Source organism: Coffea arabica, chromosome 6c (assembly GCF_036785885.1).
Source record: "Coffea arabica cultivar ET-39 chromosome 6c, Coffea Arabica ET-39 HiFi, whole genome shotgun sequence".
Lineage (NCBI taxonomy): Eukaryota > Viridiplantae > Streptophyta > Magnoliopsida > Gentianales > Rubiaceae > Coffea > Coffea arabica.
This window is the reverse complement of record NC_092320.1, coordinates 11,667,955-11,685,856: the sequence shown is the minus strand read 5'-3', so window position 1 is coordinate 11,685,856 and position 17,902 is coordinate 11,667,955. Positions and strand designations below refer to the sequence as shown.

The 17,902-nt window shown below is 36.3% G+C and overlaps 2 protein-coding genes across 3 annotated transcripts; one reads left to right on the top strand and one right to left on the bottom strand.

Annotated features, from left to right (window-relative positions):
* The first annotated feature begins 1,318 nt into the window (after positions 1 to 1,318).
* On the top strand, positions 1,319 to 2,596 carry LOC113692924 (F-box protein At5g07610-like). Its single transcript, XM_027211527.1, has one exon. The coding sequence runs from the start codon at positions 1,319 to 1,321 to the stop codon at positions 2,594 to 2,596; it is 1,278 nt and encodes a 425-aa protein (XP_027067328.1).
* Positions 2,597 to 3,744: 1,148 nt separating this feature from the next.
* Positions 3,745 to 16,693, bottom strand: LOC113692541 (villin-4-like). 2 transcript variants are annotated; one of them, XM_027210959.2, is made up of 24 exons: positions 16,376 to 16,693; positions 14,983 to 15,099; positions 14,634 to 14,733; positions 14,073 to 14,141; positions 13,753 to 13,989; positions 13,478 to 13,655; positions 13,260 to 13,392; positions 12,770 to 12,932; positions 12,526 to 12,673; positions 11,953 to 12,053; positions 11,009 to 11,164; positions 10,560 to 10,628; positions 10,404 to 10,472; positions 10,138 to 10,275; positions 8,170 to 8,298; positions 7,683 to 7,830; positions 7,548 to 7,558; positions 7,167 to 7,307; positions 6,327 to 6,452; positions 6,183 to 6,248; positions 4,819 to 5,146; positions 4,521 to 4,738; positions 4,246 to 4,438; positions 3,745 to 4,162 (listed from the first exon to the last, which is right to left on the bottom strand). In XM_027210959.2, the coding sequence occupies exons 2-23, from the start codon at positions 15,036 to 15,038 to the stop codon at positions 4,325 to 4,327; spliced, it is 2,898 nt and encodes a 965-aa protein (XP_027066760.1). In that variant the 5' UTR covers positions 15,039 to 15,099; positions 16,376 to 16,693; the 3' UTR covers positions 3,745 to 4,162; positions 4,246 to 4,324. The 2 variants fall into 2 exon arrangements, with proteins under 2 accessions (XP_027066760.1, XP_027066759.1); XM_027210958.2 differs by having other exon boundaries at positions 14,983 to 15,077.
* Positions 16,694 to 17,902: the final 1,209 nt, after the last annotated feature.

Genomic DNA, 17,902 nt, shown 5'->3' with positions numbered 1-17,902 from the left:
AATAGTATATCATTCTATATATTTCACTTAATGAAAGATTCAAATTACTCTTTTAAATTACAAACCCATTATCCAACATAAGCAACAACAAATAATTAAAAAAAAAATTTGTAACCAAAACATTACAAAAAGTAGACTTTAGTACCATAAAAATCTTATAAACTAACTTTAATATATTGACAAGAATATTTATGACGTTAAAGTTCGTTCTTTGCGATGTTTTGGCTCCAAATTTTTTAATTATTTATTGTTGATCATTTTTTACTGTGGGTATGTAAATAAAAAAAGTAATTTGGATCTTGCATTAAGTAAAAAATATAGAATGATATACTATTTTTTGATATTTTATGTGATTTGATTTCTAAAGATAAATAGCAAATTCTTGTATTTTTCTTTTAATGTGTGGATTGGTATTGATTTTTCTTTATTGGTTGATTTTCAAAATAACACTAATACAAGGTGACTACAAGGAAAGAAAAAAAAAAGTGAGTGGAAAGAGAAGGATTTTGAAAGTTCAATTAGGAAAAAGAAATTCCCAGCCATATCAATTTGAGTAATTTCTCAATGAAATTGCACAAAATAAAAGTTTTAAATTAGTATGGATGGGGCCATATTTCTTAAATAAGGGAGGGAAAGGTATCCAATGTTGTAATATGACTTAACCACGAAATATTTTAGAAATCTAAACGAAACTCAAGCAGTTGATAAAGCCGTATTCTTATCTTCAAAGAACAAAGAATTTTGGTGGTATATTTTTGTTTTACTCTTGAAAGCTCAAAGAAAAACTAATCGAGTTGGTCAGATTTATAAATGGTCAAATTGACGTCATATTCTGAACTTTTTACACTTCAATTTCTACAATTTCTATGTGTTTATATGTAAATCGACTTTCGGTCTTTTGATTTGGTCTGACAATTTAAAGATTTATTTTAAAAACTGACTTCAAACTTCATAAAGATATATTTATATATATATATATATATATATATTTTTTTTTTTTGAGAATAGATATATTTATAATTTTGAGCGAGAAACTTCAATAAAGTTAATTCATAATTGGAGCCAAGTATAGGCTCGGATCAATACGCTAATGTAAAGAAATGTTTACCTTGTGCCAAAAAAAAAAAAAAAAAAAGAAAGAAATGTAGACTAGAGTTGGATCAATATGTTAAACATTTGACTGAAACCAAATTAAAAAATACAAAAATGGAGCGTATCGACCATCCCACAAACGATGTCGTCGATAACATAACAGCCAGTCCATCCTTCCTCGTGCTCTTCCGAGTTATGCTAGTCTAGGGGACAATCCATCTGCGACATGGGTCCGCCGACGCCGAAGTGCCCGAATTCACCCTCAGCTGCCACAATCCTCGCTGGAACCGAGGATGTTTTGATCGAAATCCTCCTTTACCTGCCTATCAAAACACTAATCAGATTCAAGACCGTCTCCAAAAGCTGGTTCTCCCTTATTTCCAGCTCCCATTTCTCCCATCTCCATGCCCTCCGCCACCGCCCCACTACTGCCGCCTCCGCCCTCTGCCTCCGCAAATCACCCTCGCAACTCTACCTCCTACCCCTTTTCACTAGACGTCCAAAAATCCACACTTTTAAATTTAATCTCACCCCCCCTGATGCTTATAATCGCACGCCCACGGCCCCTGCCACCGCCACCACTTATAGGACCAGGATTTTACAATCTTGCAATGGACTATTACTTTTACAAGTGTCATACAATGCCCGAAATGCCCCCAAAGATTATTACATCTACAATCCCACCACCCGTCAATCCAGAATTCTTCGGCTCACTTATCACTTCCACAACAATATTGTTAGTCAGAGTCAAAGACAACAATTGGGGCTGTATTTAGCCTATGATCCTTCAAAATCACTTGATTATAAGGTGATATGTGTGAGTTTTACACCTTATTCGGTGTATACTTATCAAGTTTTTGTTTATGATTCAAAATTTCAATCTTGGAAGGTTGCTAATGGGGGAAAAGAGTTTGTGGTGCCTTATGATGTAAAATTTTGTGATGGGGTCTATTGGAATGGCAAAATTCACTGGATTAGGCCAAAGGGCGAATCTTATTATTTTGACATTGATAAGGATTGTGTTGTCCAGTCCATACAAATTCCTCTAGTGGGGAGATGGCGGGGTGATAGAGTTAGTGATACTTACTATTTTGGAAATTCTAATGGCCACTTGCATTTTGTGACAATGTACTTGAGGCAAGCATCTGAATCTGAATTAAGGGTCTTCGAAATGCAGGATGATTGCTCGAATTGGTCGCTGAGGTATCGGATGGATTTTGTTGATATCTTGTGTTATTTTCCTGAGGTTAGGAGAAGGGAGATCGATTTTAGAGATGGGGATACAGTTGATTACGCATTTTGTGTGCTTGGTATGGTTAGGGAAGAGAATGGTGAGGGATTTTTGGTGTTTCATGTTCCCGGAAAGGTTGTCGCTTACAAGTTCAAGGATAAGAGCTTTGTGGAGCTAGCTGATTCGAGAGCACTTCATTTTTCTAGGAAGGGTTTGCTGAAGTTTGGATGTCATGATGCTTATGAGTTTATTGAGAGTCTTGCTCCTGTTTGATTGGTTGTCCAGTTTGTAGTTGTGGTCTTTATGTTTGTTGCCTGATGATTCGTGTTGCAAATTAGAGTTTATGTAAGCTTGATTCAATTTTCTTCATATTGATGATGTTAATAGTGTTCAATGAGTGCGTATTGCATGGGAGCAAATATTTCTTAATCTGTTTCTGGTACTATTTGAATGTATGTCCTCCAAATTGATTTGTCACAAACCATTTGATTTGAAATCAACTCACTGTTCTCTGTCTGTGATATTAGACACCCTTGTGAAGCGTGCTTCCAGTGATTGCTCAAAATGATGCAGTCTCTTGATTTTACGGATTCGCTTTCTGCGGAGTTTTTTTCTTTCTTTCTTCCTTCCAGTCCAGTATGGAAAGGCGTGGCCTTAGTGATTTGTTAAACGCATTCCTGTTTTCAGCTCTCCCCTCTGTCATGGTACGGTTTCCTGGACAAAAACAGCTAAACAAACTAATTTACTGCTCGGAAATCACTGACTTTCAGACATCTCGCAGAAATCTTTTGATTATGCACATGAACAATTGACCAAGTTCGAGTTCCTTTTCCGTGCTTCACAACTCTTCTTTCCCTTGTAACTCAGCTGTCATCTGAGGTTTTTAAACTTGTTTCAATACCATTTGTAGTTCTTGCGGAAGGATAGAGATCAAGTCAAAAGCGCTCTTAGCATCCTGCTTCATGTGCTCAAATATGGTTCAAGCTCCTTGGGCTTGTTTGAAGTACTATGTTCACCTACACAGTGGCATTATGGTTTTTGACATTGTTGAACCCGAAACTAAGGTCAAGCATACCGCCAGCCATTCTGCCGTTTCAGGGAGACCGCATCTGGTATAACTCAGCTAAGAGGTAGCATTGTTTAGAAAGCGAAAATTTCTTACTTTAGGGATAATTGCAGAAACCTCCCCTGAGGTTTCTGACATTTGCACTAACCTCCCCTGTGATTTGAAAAATTACACTAACCTCCCCTGAGATTACTAATCCCAGTGCAAATGTCAGAAACCTCAGGGGAGGTTTCTGCAATTATCCCTAAACTTTAATACATGACAAAGATCAAAAGTAATTTACAACCGTTCACTGAAGCAGTCGATGGAATCGAAGTGCAATGCATACAACAACGAAGTCAAACTCACAAGTCCATAAACCAAAAGATCACACTTTTATTGGCTGAATAAATACCGTGAAGAGTTGTTTTACATCCTGTACACACTTCCCATTCCCGTAATACAAGATAACCTAAAAAGTCTGCATTCGCAAACCCCCTAGTTACTCTGCTCAATCGATGATGAAAAAATTATGCGCAAAAAAGGGAAACAAAAATACAAGCTCACAACAAACCTGTGACCAAAAAAGAATATGAAGTGACTACCTTAGACAAACAAAGAGGAGGAAAAAACAAAAAGCAATCGAAACCTATGTATTCAGACCGCCATATGCAAAGAATATATGCTAATCTCCTCACTTTCATCCACTAAAATAAAGGAAACAAGCCTCTTAGGAGCAGCAGCAGCTAAAAATGCACTAATGCTGTCTCTTGCATACTTGAGAAAGTAATCTCCTGGAAACAAAGAATAAATTTCAGTGACATGATACCCAAAATAATAAGCCATGGTCCTGTAGAATATAGAAGAAGAGCCGTACAAATTTTTCTAATCAGGATTTCTTTCATCTGCAGTTGATGCATCAGCAATCTGAGATAGATTCAGATGTCTTGAGCACACTAGAACAATTGAAGGGCCATTTTCAATTTGTTCTGTTTCCATTTGGGCAACTTGTAGAATGCAGCCTTAGCCATCCCCAATTTTTCTTTGAACTCTTCTGAAGACAGATAAGTCTGCATAGAACATCACCGAGTTTCAGCAATAGACCTTGGAACGTTATCTGGTTACATGAAATTGCTTGCCCAAATTACGTACCTCTCTCTTGGTTACATCAATTTCTGTAATTGGATCTGATGATCCTATTTTAAGCCGTTCATATGGGTATGTTGGAAGCCCTTCCTCATCTTCAGCCTCACCCTCTTTCATATCCTCCTGTATCGTCTCTGGTTTGAGTTTAGGTGATTCTGTTAAGCTGCCAGTTGAATTTTCTCTAGAATTTGTCTCCAGCTTTGGTTTAGGTGCCTCAGGGCTCACTACATGCATAATGCAATGATCAGAAAATTTTTATCAAGTGAATAGATAGGTTTCCAGAAAGAAACTTGAGTCATTGTACCTTTAACAGAGCGAGGTATAAGAGTTCCCCGAGCTGGTGCTGGTTGTTCAAAGCCAGCACTAAGTGCTGCAATAGCCGCTGACCTGGAATCCTGTTGTGCTGACTCTGGGGTCCCAGACTTTGGATAAAGCTTTCTTACCACTGGGGGAGGAGTTGAAAGATTCCTTGCATTTGGATTCTCAAAATTTGCAGCTAATGCATTGAAGGCTGGGGATCTGCCTCTCACACGAACTCGGTCAGGGCTGAAAGACATGCTTCTGGAACGTTGTGATTTTTCTGGTGCAGGAGATCTTCCACCATAGGATACAGGTGTTCTCCTTTTGGGTTTCTACCCACACAACGTACATGTGAAAGATACAATTAGAACAAACAGTGATGATGTTAAAAGAGGGAAGCACATAGGATAAAAGGCATGCTGTAATTTCAATTTGCAATTTCTGTAGATCCAAATGACATTCATAATTTTTTGACAAAAAAAAAAATGACATCCATATTTGGAATTCTTGCCAAAAATAACCAAACCAGCAGTTGCTAGTAACTCAACTGCTAGCCCACCGTTTTTAAGAAACTGTTCCAAACTTAGTTACTACTACAGTTCTAATGTTCGTGGGTGAGCTCACAAAACAATAATTAATCATTGACCAGTTTATGCACCGAGGGCACTCATACCATGATTGAAAAGTGTACTTAGCCATCTTCAATATGGAGAAATACGTGCAAAAATATTAAGAAGGTAGGTGGTTAAAAATTGGAACCTGGATCTAAAATCTTGGATCTACAAAGATAAGGAAATTTGAGAAAAGAAGAAAAACAAAATAAAGGCGATAAGATGTTCTTTTCTATTATGCTGTTCCCAGTTGAAAGGCTAGATAGAGTCCATCTCCATTGGGTTTCAATTTCTTTTGTCAATTCATCTTTCTACTTGGACACAAAGAAATGTTTCCCTTGTGATCTCTCAGACAAGATAAATAAGCCAAACAGAATTTGCAGTATCTGCACAGGAAACTTAAATGTTACGACAAGCGAAACAGAAGACACTTGGTGCTGCTTCAACAAACCAAAGCTAAATAAGGTCATCAAAATTTGCAGCTTTATGGATTTGGTTAAAGACTACTTGAAGTAATTGAGTTCATCATCATGTAGATAGTTTGAAGAATTATGTAACTGAACTTATATCTACATAATTTTAAGCAACTACAAGTCGCTTCAGACAATGTGATTTGGCACATTGAGAAGTAAGATCACAGGAAATTCACAAAACCAAAGTAAAAAAGCAAGCAAGACAGTTTACTGAATGCAATATTTGCTCACCTAATCAGGAAGGCAAAGGAAGAGAAAGATATAAATGTCAAAAGAAAGCTTACATCCAGCTGTGGAGTGCCTCCACCTTTAAGAATAGCAAGTTTTCTTTGGAATGAGTTCCCATGCATCTATAATCATGTCAAATGGTATTCTTAGCAACGATGTAATTACAGATAACTCTTTAAACATAGTAGCGAGATGCTTACACCAGACTTAGCAGAATCCCAGGTGAAGAAACGAGTAAAGAAAGGTGGCTCACTCCCTTCAACAACACTATATATAGGAGTTTGAGGAGATAATTTCTCCAGAAGAAAATCACGTTCAATAAATTTCTGTTGGATTAAGAAATTTAAGGATTCATGAGACTGCAAAAGCTACATCAGCCGATGCCTCAAAAAATTAACCAAATTCAAATGATGAAACAGGCAGAAAAAGACATGAACATAAAGATATGGAATTCAACGTAGCGATGCATTGCAACACCAGGAAAAGAACAAAACCTAGACCAATCACTGTTCTCAAATTATGGTAACTAGCTTGTATGACAAGAAATGCACAAATTCTAACTATTTCATCTGCCAAAAGCCAAAATTACCAATTCCAAACTTGCAAATCTGAGGTCATCGACTTGAGCACTACAAAGAAAAACGCTCAATTCTTGACAAAAACCCCAGCGAACTCCAAATACTGACTAATTAAGCATAAACCATAATGTATAAAGTCAACTGTTTAGTTCCAAGAGAACGGCTACCAAAGATCACCAAAAACACACAAACCTTTCCACACCTTTAAATTTTCCTTGAAGCCAACAAATGTCACCATGGAAACAACTTGTCAGACATGACAGCTTATATAGCCAACACATAAAACCTTCTACGGTGTCATAGGCCAGAAGCCAGCCTAGAAAGATTCTTCCTAAAGGATTCTCTACCCAAATGAGACAGTCAAAAAGTTTTAAAATAAGTACAAGTGACATGCATTTCAGAGCCTAGAGCAATTCATATAGTCACAACTAGAGTACAAGTCTCTGCAAGATAAAAGAATACCTCCCCAATAGCTAGAGCCTGCGTCTTATTTTTTGATTCAACTTGTTGGCCAACCCAGACATAGATATCCAAATGACAATCAAGGATGAAGATATCTTCAGTCATTAGGTCATCCTGGTTGAAGTTGTATATCTCTGTCACCTGTATTATCATCAGAAGTCATATATAGGGCAAATGAAAGAGTTACATCACAAATTAAGTGAACGACAAGACACCCTTTAGTGCTCAATTTTGTAATGGGCGTGACTTGATGAAAATAGAACATTAAGGATTTGGAAAAAAAAAATAATCAATAGCATAATTTCCGAAAAAAAAATTCCCCAAACTCCCTCGTAAATAATAAATATTGGATAAATGAGTATAGCCATGCGTGAGATATACCTTCAAATCTCCTGAAGTACAGCATAATTCCAGCAAACATCAACAACAGTATACATGAATAACGAAATTAGTACAGTTTACAATTGAGTTTAAAATCATTTAGATGTATATAACCAATGAATATACTCTTCTTACCTTTCGAGAAAGTGCATGAGAACAAATGAGGATCAGTTTCAGCATCCCTTCCAATTTTTTGGCTGGGGTATTCTGATTTTCCATTCAACAAATCCCAAAATTGCTCAGATTCTGCACCTTCCTTTTGCACTTTGCACTGCATGTTGGGCTGTAAGATGGCATTGGAAGTTAATTATCAGGTAACTGATCAGAAAAAGCCAAAAATTATGACTTTACAATGACAGGGCATTCAGATAACTTTCTCATGTAGGACAATTACAATTACCACTTATTTGCATTACAGTAAACTAAATAGTTTAATAAATGATGAAAACAAAGGAGAACATTTTAGTGCTCTCTTTCAAATTCATTTTAAGCAGGTATCCATTTTAAACTCATTTACTCAATGAAATAGTGTTAACAACTCTATAGAAATAGGAAAAAAAAACTCTATAGATTTTACAAAATACCAAAACAGAAGGAAAACATCCATAACCACAATTAAGACCTTTATGATATCTAGCTGCCTCTCAACCAGCTCCTGGTCCTCAGCTGTTGTAAGATTTCCAGACCACGTAAATATGGAGGACCCACTATGCAATATGTAACAGTAGGAGGAATTTAAGGATGATGCCACCTGATCAAAATAAATAAACCAAAGTTAAGTAGAGATGGATGTCAGAACTCCAACCTCGCCCCCGACCCAAACCACCACCACACACCCCCCCCGGGGCCCCCCAAAAAAAGGGACATGACATTCCAATTAAGAGTGGGAACGGGCAGAGCAGCAAATGTGAAGTAGATTATGTAGTGTTGCTTAATTTTCTTTTGCTTAGGTACTTGACAATAATAATGCACTACCAAGATGTGCTGCCCATTGACTATATGTTAAAACTATGTCAGGATTAACAAAAAGATGCAAATTTCAATTTGGCTGTAGCAAAATTGAAACAGAAATAATTGTGCTACAAGATAAAGCAGAAATCTGAAAATATATAACTACAGAGCAACACAGGAAGAACACTCTATAGTGTTAAAACTGTTCAAAAGCCCCTTTGTTCCAATTAAGAATTAAAATACTAAAGGCTTCTCCGAGCAAATTACAGTGACCAGACCAAATAGCCAACTAAGGAAGCCTTTTCTCAAGACAATTTAAGCACCATGTGAAAGAGAATAGACAAGAAACATATCTAAAACAAGATGCTTGATTAAAATTAAATTCATAAATATAATTTGTTCAGTATAATATAAGCTCATTCTGCAAATGAGGGGGAGTCCATCATAATACAACCTCAACAAAATGAAACTCGCTCCTATTCAGTACAAGTATCTGTTATCACTTTCTTGCTTCATTTTACGAGTGATTGCATATCAAGGAATCTGGATCAACTGTAGAAGCCATTTAAGAGCTAACTTGACAGATTTGTTCAGAAAATAGACCAAAGGTAGATCTTTCTGGAAGGAAAGCACCATAAAATACAAAAAGCTCCATTGGACTATCAATTCCATAAGACTTTTACCTGGTCCTGTTCTTAGAATCAAAGTCTTAATGGATAATAATTAAAAGAATATAAACAGTTTTAATATGTAAATGGAAGTTCAATGTGTGAATGCTGTCAACTTTGATCAATCATTGTTTTAATCATAGCAGCTCACGTGTAGAGAGTAATGCATACATATTGTGCATTTAACCAAATTGGTTTAATTGCTTTTCTCTGTGAGATTCCATGAGTTGCCTGTCAAGTAGATCAGATGATTTTTAACATGGCTTGAAGCAACCTCTTGGTGACTTGAGAACTAAAATGTAAACCATCTAATTAGACATTTATAGATCTTGTCACTTGGAACCTGCAAACGAATGATACCTCAGGATTCCTCAGAGTCTATAAGCACCTTTAATGAACACACATCCTAATCTAAGCTCCACCAAGGATGATAGAGACTAATTTCTATTAGCTTGACAAGAAGCAAGTAATTTAGAATATACTGATAAACTTGAAGCCTTAGATCAGCTTGGTCAGCCACAAACTTGCCTGATAAAGATTGTGTAAGCTTAATCTTATGGATGCCTCCAATTGAAAACTTCGTAAAGATGGGCCAGTTCTAAGATGTATCTCAAGCCTAACAGAAGTAAACTATTTAACATAACAAATATGGAGACAGCCCAGGAGAAATTGACTAACTTAAGAAATCAAATTAAAACATGACTACAAAAAATAAAATAAAAACGGCATAACATCGCAACAATTTATGGTTGAGACTCTTATAAATAATTGGCTACTTAAAATAAGTCTGATGCACTTCTCAAACCCTTTGGCACAGAAGTATAAACCATATCCATCAACTAAGAAAGAGGAAGAAGATAATCAATACTGAGAAACAACATCAAGTGTATGAACAGCAAAATTGAAGGATTATAGACCAATATAGTTGATTTGAAAGAGGGAAGGAAGCAAACAAAAGTGGTGTAACTTACAGGTTCAACTTGAATAGCTTGCATATTCTCAGGTCCAGTACCCTGAACTCGGAATAATGCCAGTCCATCTTCTGTGTACGTGTCATCCTGAAGTTGCTTTTCTGCTATGTATTTCTTGTACCCTTCACTAAGACCACCCTGGTGATGTTTACAGGAAATAGATTGTTGATATCCAACAGTTAGACTATGTAGTAAAATAACTTTCCATCTTGGCTTGATAAAGAAGAAAAGTTTATACAGATTATGCAGGATTTTTTTCTCCACACCTTGAAAACAATAAAGCTCTGAAAGATTGCAAAAAATTGGATAGGTTCACTTCCTTCATAGATGCGAGCCTAAGTTTCACAATGAACAGAGTGTCAATAAACACCAGGTGAAGCACACCTTCAGTTTGAAAGTGGCAGTTAAAGCAATAGGAGTACCTGAGTAGCTAAGAACTTAAGCGATTCAACCATCTTGCTTGCCTGTGAAGCTGCTGAGACCCTATCTTCCTGAATTGCATGTAAAGCAGAATCAATAAATGAGAAATACGCTATTGCTGCATTTGCTACTGGTGTCAATAAGACTACCAGCCACTTAAGCCTCTATAAAGTGGGCAATTTTCAGATGAACCTAGCCTCCAAAATGACAGATGTTATCTAAACTTCAAAGACTAAAAGATGATAATTATCCAAAATAAAATACCTGAAAAAAACTAGTATTGCACAAAAAGGAAAAAGGGAAACGAGCTTTTCTATACAATCTAAATGCAGATTAATATTAACTGAAAGCATTTCATGGTTGTTTATAACAGGGATTCAGCAATTTTTAGACAGGCATTAGAAAAGGCACGCAACGTAGCCAAAGCATGCAAAGAGACTAAATATTTCACCTCAACACTTTGCTTCCCAAACCATGTCCCTATGAGGTATTCTTCTTTGTCTTCCCCGGCATATGAATACTGAAAGATGTAACAGTCTCCACTGTAAAATTTGGACTGATCTGATGATGGAAGAAGAGTCTTTTCTTGACCATTCACATGCCAAACCTGCACAGACACAATGGATCATCCCCTGCTGTAAATCAAGAAAATGGATACATAAGTTCATAGAGGGGTGGTTTTAGGGATTCATTTGTCCCCTTGTTAGACTAAGGTCCTCATGAACAAGAGCAGAAAAGAGTTTAAAAGGAAACACTCTTCATTGACAAATTATTACAATCATATCAATAAAGTTAAGTAATTGAGTTTCATAAACAAAACTTGATCAGGTAAAGATTAAACTTTATAACATATATTTTATTATGCCAACCACAAGATTCAAAGGGGGGAAAAAGGTAAATGAAAAATGTAGTACATGGGATGACAGCAATGATGTGATGAACTTTAGCAAAAAATTCTTCAATATCACCTTTTTTGGATTGTTTTCTTTAATTTGGCACTACAAATATTAAACTCATGCTTTTGTACCACTAAATCAACTATTAGGTACAATGAATTATTTCTGGATTAATAAATGGCCGACCAAACATGAGAACAACTCTAAAAAGTTGGTTGATCCAATTTTTATGTTACAAATCAGAGAAAATTTAATTATAACCAAACAGGTTGTTTAGAGAAAAATTTTCACTCTTAAGAGTAAGTGGAAATAAAACATAAAATGAAACATGCATATCTAATGTACAGAAAGTGACTAGAAACTGAACAGTTTTATGTCAGGAATTGTTGCATTTTTTCATCATTCTTTTAATAAAGTTCATCAGAAAACAGAAAGGAGAAAATAGTGCAACAGTACATGCCATTTAATTGATCTATACAGACAGATATCTCAAAAGCACCTGCAGATTGCCCGTGCAGTCTATGTAGGGCTGGGGCTCTTCCTTTGGAGGTGTAGCTTTCAACAAGCCCTTCACATTAACCCCTTGGCGCTTTAAAAGTGCTATGTAATCATCATGCAGTACAACAATCAAAATTCTCGTTCAAAAGAAGGTTAGATGATCTAATAAACACAGAAATCTCAATACAAGAATAATTGAGCCAGTAGAGTTTTGCTTCACCTATTTGAGAGCTACTCAAAGGAAAGGGATTCTTGAAAATGCTGTTTCAAAAGTTGAAAGTAGTTGCTTGTCAAAAGATTGAAAAAAGAAAAAGAGTATTGTCTTCAAAAGCAGCCTAGGATTGTTCTCCAAATGAACTATTTCAACTCAAGTTAAGATAGAAATAGAGTCAACGAAAACACCACCACCTCAAAGCTTCTTTTAGCTTAAAAAAAATTAAAATTAAAATTAAAAATTAAAACATAAAAAGAACTGTAACCAGCTAATTCTAAGCAAGAACAGACCTACAACATAAACTTAAAAGGCAGGAAATACAGCATAGATTTGCTTGAAAATACAATATCAGTTACTAACCAGCAACCTTGCCCCTTCCATCCTCAGATACAGCTACACTAGTTGACTGCGGCCACGAATCAAACTTCGACCGGAAAATTACAGTCTCAAACCCCTCAATTACACGTACTATGTGACATTTTCCTTTATCAAGGCTACGCACTAACTCCTATAAGAATGAGGGTGAGAGTAAAACAAAATAAGAATAGGGAATAAAGCTGTAAACATAATGCAGATACAAGTTTATAGCAGCACAAACTATTACATCAGCAGCTCCGCTTGCACTTTTCCTTTCATCAAGAGAAGTAGCTCTGCCCATCCAGAGGAAAACCTCTGTCCCACAGTCAAGAATATAGCATCTATTAGTATCCAAAAGTTCCCTCGTCAAAGAATCAGCCTCAATAGGTTCCGCCTGTCCCTTCTCAACCCTAATAGCAATGATAAACTTGTAATCTCTAGAGATGCTTAAAGAACAGGATAGACAATTTATCACCAAAAAACCATATATGATGCAATTAGTTCTCTTGCAACAACATTTTTATTTGGATTCTGATCCTGAACTTCTTTTACTTCAGAGAATGAAGTCATGTGCACTATTCTCCAACAAAAGCCAACAAAAATTTGTGATTTAAGAGATATACAGCTCTTACAATTTCCAAAAATCCATGAGAAGTTTGTTAACGACTTTGCCACCATGTAATGTGTTAAACAAGTATTGGATGCACAACAATGTGTCTATGGCTGGAATGTATTACCGAAACAATCTAGTAGAATTGTCATCAGTACTTTTAGCCTCCTCGGTGGTGGTTTTCCTTGGAAGGGGAGCAAAGCCACCAAAGAAACCCCAAAACTCTCCAGTCTCAGCATCAGCCATTAATTTGCCATCCTCTATACAGTAAAAACAGAACAGATCTTAAATGCATTGGTGATTAAGGCAGCCTAGCAACAAGTTTCCATTTAATAATCCACTCACCAATTGCGGCAACCTCACATTTTCCGTCATGGTAAGTATCTTTAATGTATTGGACAACTTCTAGAGCTTTTGCTCTTTCTTGGATAGATGAGTTGGAACCATTGAACTGAAAAATTTTAGAATTGGTGTCGAGAACAAAGATGTCATCATGATTCAAGGATGAGCGAGCAAAAGGAACCTGTACCACCAAGAAAAGGGTCAATAAGTGTATAACCAATATACTATACAATTGCTAATGATCCATCATCAGACAAGCACCAGGACCAGAAACTTGCCTCTTTTACATGAACAACATGCTTTCCTTTACATACAAACAATCGGGTCTTGTGCTCTTCAGCCTCTGCATGCTTGAAACCTGATGCTACTCCACCTTCTTGAGGAATAATACATGGTTTAAAATAAGAAAGGAACTTTTCTGTTTCATGACCTTGTACTTCACGATATTGAACAGCACGTCCACCAAGAGCTGCATCAAGTTCCACAGTTTTAATGGCTGCAGTGCCAGCTTCATCCTGTATATAACAGAACATCAACAACTCAACTGCAACCATGAAGTTGGCTTACTAGGACATATCTTCAAAACAACAAAACAGACCTTAGAAGTATCTTTACCCAGCCAATAATGAATATCATGTCGCAGAGCACCATTTTTCAGTGCAGTAGTCTGCAAACAGAAATTAAAAGTTCAATTGCTGCGAGAAGTGGCAAATATTCATAATGCAGTACACAGAAATTGACATCTCTTGATACAAGAAAAGCATAACGCATAGATTAATTGTGCAGCTAGTAGGTATATCAACCACTGAAGCTTCCAAAGACCATGGGTAACTAGATTCATCTTATTAAGGAAGCTGATCAGAATATTTGTGAAGTATAACTGTAAATAGAACCACAAACAGTACACAAATTCTTGGATAAAAGAGAGCGCAAAAGATGGCAAAACTAGATGTCTAGGTATACCCACAATACAAACTACAGAAGTGAAATCTGCAGTTGCATTTATTTACATTATGTTTACCGGGTCCCTGTTATCATATACCAGTGGTAGTCAAAGACTTCAAACCTAAAGTGCATGTTGTCCAACACTTGACATGTAATTAGAAAACTTCCAAGTATGATCACTTTCTTAAGAGTAAGATACTCCTTACTCACTTACCTTCAAAATCACATACGAGTCTCCAGTGAAAAATTTGCCATATGAAGACTTAGAAATGGTCACTGGACGAAAATTCTCAATTCGCCATATCTCAATCCCACTGTATGCAGTCAAGGAGCATCAATTGAATTCCACAAGAAATTGAGCTAATGGAGATACATTAAATTCTAAATATCTGAATTGTAACTGTTATCCTCACAAATACGACTATATTCCATTTTAGTTTACTAGAAGCCACATGACAAATGTAAGTTTGCAAGAAAAGCCTGACTAACAGAAATGCAATGATATCAAAGTAGGAGAACAATAGCAGCAGCAGAAGTTACAAAAACCACTAAATTTAGGATACGCCTTCTGCCCAGCTCCTTGAAATGCTGGATCCAAGTCTCTCATTGAAACAGACATATTGTTTACAGTTTTGTTGGCACGAATCAGAAACTTGGCCTGAAAGTTGAAGCAAAGGAAGCTGAAAATTCATACAACTTGTAAGTGAGAAATAAGCTGTCACAAAACTAGTGCAAACGTAAGTAAATTGGATCCAAAAAGTAGGCTATCCCGACCAACATAATTCTTTTTGAGTGTCACACAAATATAGCTTGCAAGATGAGTAGTTGACTAATTTAGAAGCCAATGTTACAGACTAGCCTGTGATAGCCAAACATCGAAATAAATTAGCTGCATATTTCAAAATTTTGATCCGCATTGGAGTTATGTCGTTCACTGGAACAAGGAAACAAAGGGTAGAACCATCAAAATCTGTGCATTCACCCCTCTTTGAGAGAGCAGAAACACAATTTTGCATCAGAAATCGTCGGTATGAGCTAACAGTTTTTCACACGTATGCTAACAGTCTCTGCATTTTGAGTTTAATAGAAACCCCTAAGCAAGGAAACCGAAGCATCATACATTCAAGAGCTAAAATCAGAGTGCTCAGTTTGAATAAGTTTTCCAGACAGGCAAAGCCACTAAGGCTTCCCATTTACCATTCTGATACCCGGATATCATATGCTCCATGGTCTGCTTCTCATTCACCCGAACCAGACATCATCATCATGCATTTAGAAATGTAGAATATATAGAAATAGATATCTGCCCCATAACGAACATCTGCAGTTCTACCGGATTCGATTGAGCTGACTCATGGTGCACACACAACCTCAAAGAAAGATTGCATTTTTGCCGCATTGTCAAAACTTTCAAAGTAAAAAGCTCAAGTATGATTTCATCACCAAATCATCACCAAAAAAGGATGAAAAAAATTGAAACTTAAAGGACGAATGGTTTTAGTGGAAATCTGTTATCGGTTGAAAAAAAAAAAGGGGGACGAATGATTCGGATAGTTGATACAATTTCGCAGCATAAAAGAGCAATGGCGAGGTGAGACAAGTGCAATTAGTATCATGTAACTCAAATACTGACAACGGATCCACTCAGCAAGATAAATAATTTAAAAACTCTTCAAATGCCGTATCATCTCAAAATTCGAAAATTCTGCTTTAAAAAAATGAAAGCAAGGATGCAGTATCTACACGTATTACAGACAAAAAATTTGGCATTCCCTCGTCGAAAAACGCAAAAAACACGATCCTCATTTCAATCCCCAAAGCATCCAAAACAATAAAATAACAACACACAACTATTTCCCACGGATCAGCACACACAATTCACCATAAAACGAATCAAAACAACTCAAAAATATCGATAATTCAACAAGAGATCATAAAAAATGCTTCAAAAATTACCTCGGAACGAATTAATTGCGCAGCTGAGGGAATAAGAATCAACAGATCCAATCTAATGAGGAAATTAAGCTGGAATTAAGGAAACAGCTGGTTCGCCAAAAAGCGTCCGAGAAAGACAGCTAGGTTTTTCGAAGAAGAGAGAGAAAGGAGAAAGAAAAGGAAAAGAGAGAAATGTACTGTGTACTAATGAAATATAGAGAGAGAGAGAGAGTGTGAGGTAAGAAAAACAAAAAAGAAAGAGAGAGAGAAAAGAAAGTGGGGAGGGGAAGGGAAGGGGTGTTGGAGGGAATGATGAGTTGCCAGGCGTGCTTATCACTAACGGCAGCCAAAGAAAGATGGCCCCATTGGCTAAATGGCCATGGTTTTTACACACAGCACACACACTACCAACAACTGCAAAGACGACAGTAAATTAGCAGTAACGCATTCTTTTGTTGCAAAATGAACTGTAAAGCTTTCATTATTCGGCTACTAACCTTTCTAATTTGATTAATTACTAAACGACAAAATTTTCAGCCTTTTCTGAATAACATATGCTAGTATAATATGAGGCAAATTCTTTTTATGGACTTGCCACATTTGCAAATCGTAGCTTGATTTTTTATAATTGGTCATTTCATTAACTACTCCCTCCGTCCCACTTTGATAGTCTTGTTTTCCTTTTTCGTCTGTCCCAAATTGTAGTCCATTTTTCCATTAAAAAATGTAGTAATCTTTCAAATTGTCTAAAATATCCTTATTAAATATCTTGTTATTAATACATTGTTATTAAATACTAACCCACTACATTAAATACATTGAGTTTTTACAATACTAACACATTAGCTGTAACTGATATTAATTGGCACTCTTCGTGATTAGCATAAGGGTATTTTAAAAAATTATTAATCTAAATTTATGTTTCCAACCAAATTAATTACACTTTCTTAATCTGTGTGAAAAAAAAACCAAGACTAACAAAACGGGACGGAGGGAGTATTAAACAGCAAGCTTAACAGTCTTTCCAACTAAATGTAAATTATGATGAACCACTAAACCGTCGCTCCTCATTTATCTATTTGGTAGTCGCGCAATGTGATTTATGCAAGGCAAAATATGTAATTAGATTTTTTGAAAAACTCGCAATCAAGAAACTCTAAATAACAGATATATTCATGACACTGTACATTGTATAGTCAGGTCGAAACTTTCGATTCGAAGTCTCACAATTGTGCAGCTTTTGATATCAATGTAATCAAATTATCGTTGGGACATTAAAAAAAAAGATGCATTCATGACACAAGTATTTAGTGTTAGACTTGCATGTCAAATATAGTATATTTTTCTTTTTTTTTTTGAATTTGGGTGAACATATTATTATTGTTTGCTTGCATTGGGTAAAATGGCTTTTTTTTTTTTTGGGGTTGGAGTAGAGGAGGGGAAAAAGTGGTTATATTGGGACAGACGAAGGAGAGGTTATGTGGCTGGTAATGGAGCTGACTTCCGCAGATCCGATATGCGAGGAGAGTGACAGAGACACAGACGGGG

Bases quoted from the DNA above. Each gene is read 5' to 3' on its own strand.
- LOC113692541 (XM_027210959.2), bottom strand. From the start codon at position 15,038: ATGTCTGTTTCAATGAGAGACTTGGATCCAGCATTTCAAGGAGCTGGG. The intron at 8,299-10,137 runs GTAAGTTACACC...TATTTTGATCAG, and splicing joins AAGCTATTCAAGTTGAACCT to GTGGCATCATCCTTAAATTC. The intron at 7,831-8,169 runs GTCTTAATTGTG...GCCATCTTACAG, and splicing joins GGCAGCTAGATATCATAAAG to CCCAACATGCAGTGCAAAGT.
- LOC113692924 (XM_027211527.1), top strand. From the start codon at position 1,319: ATGGGTCCGCCGACGCCGAAGTGCCCGAATTCACCCTCAGCTGCCACA.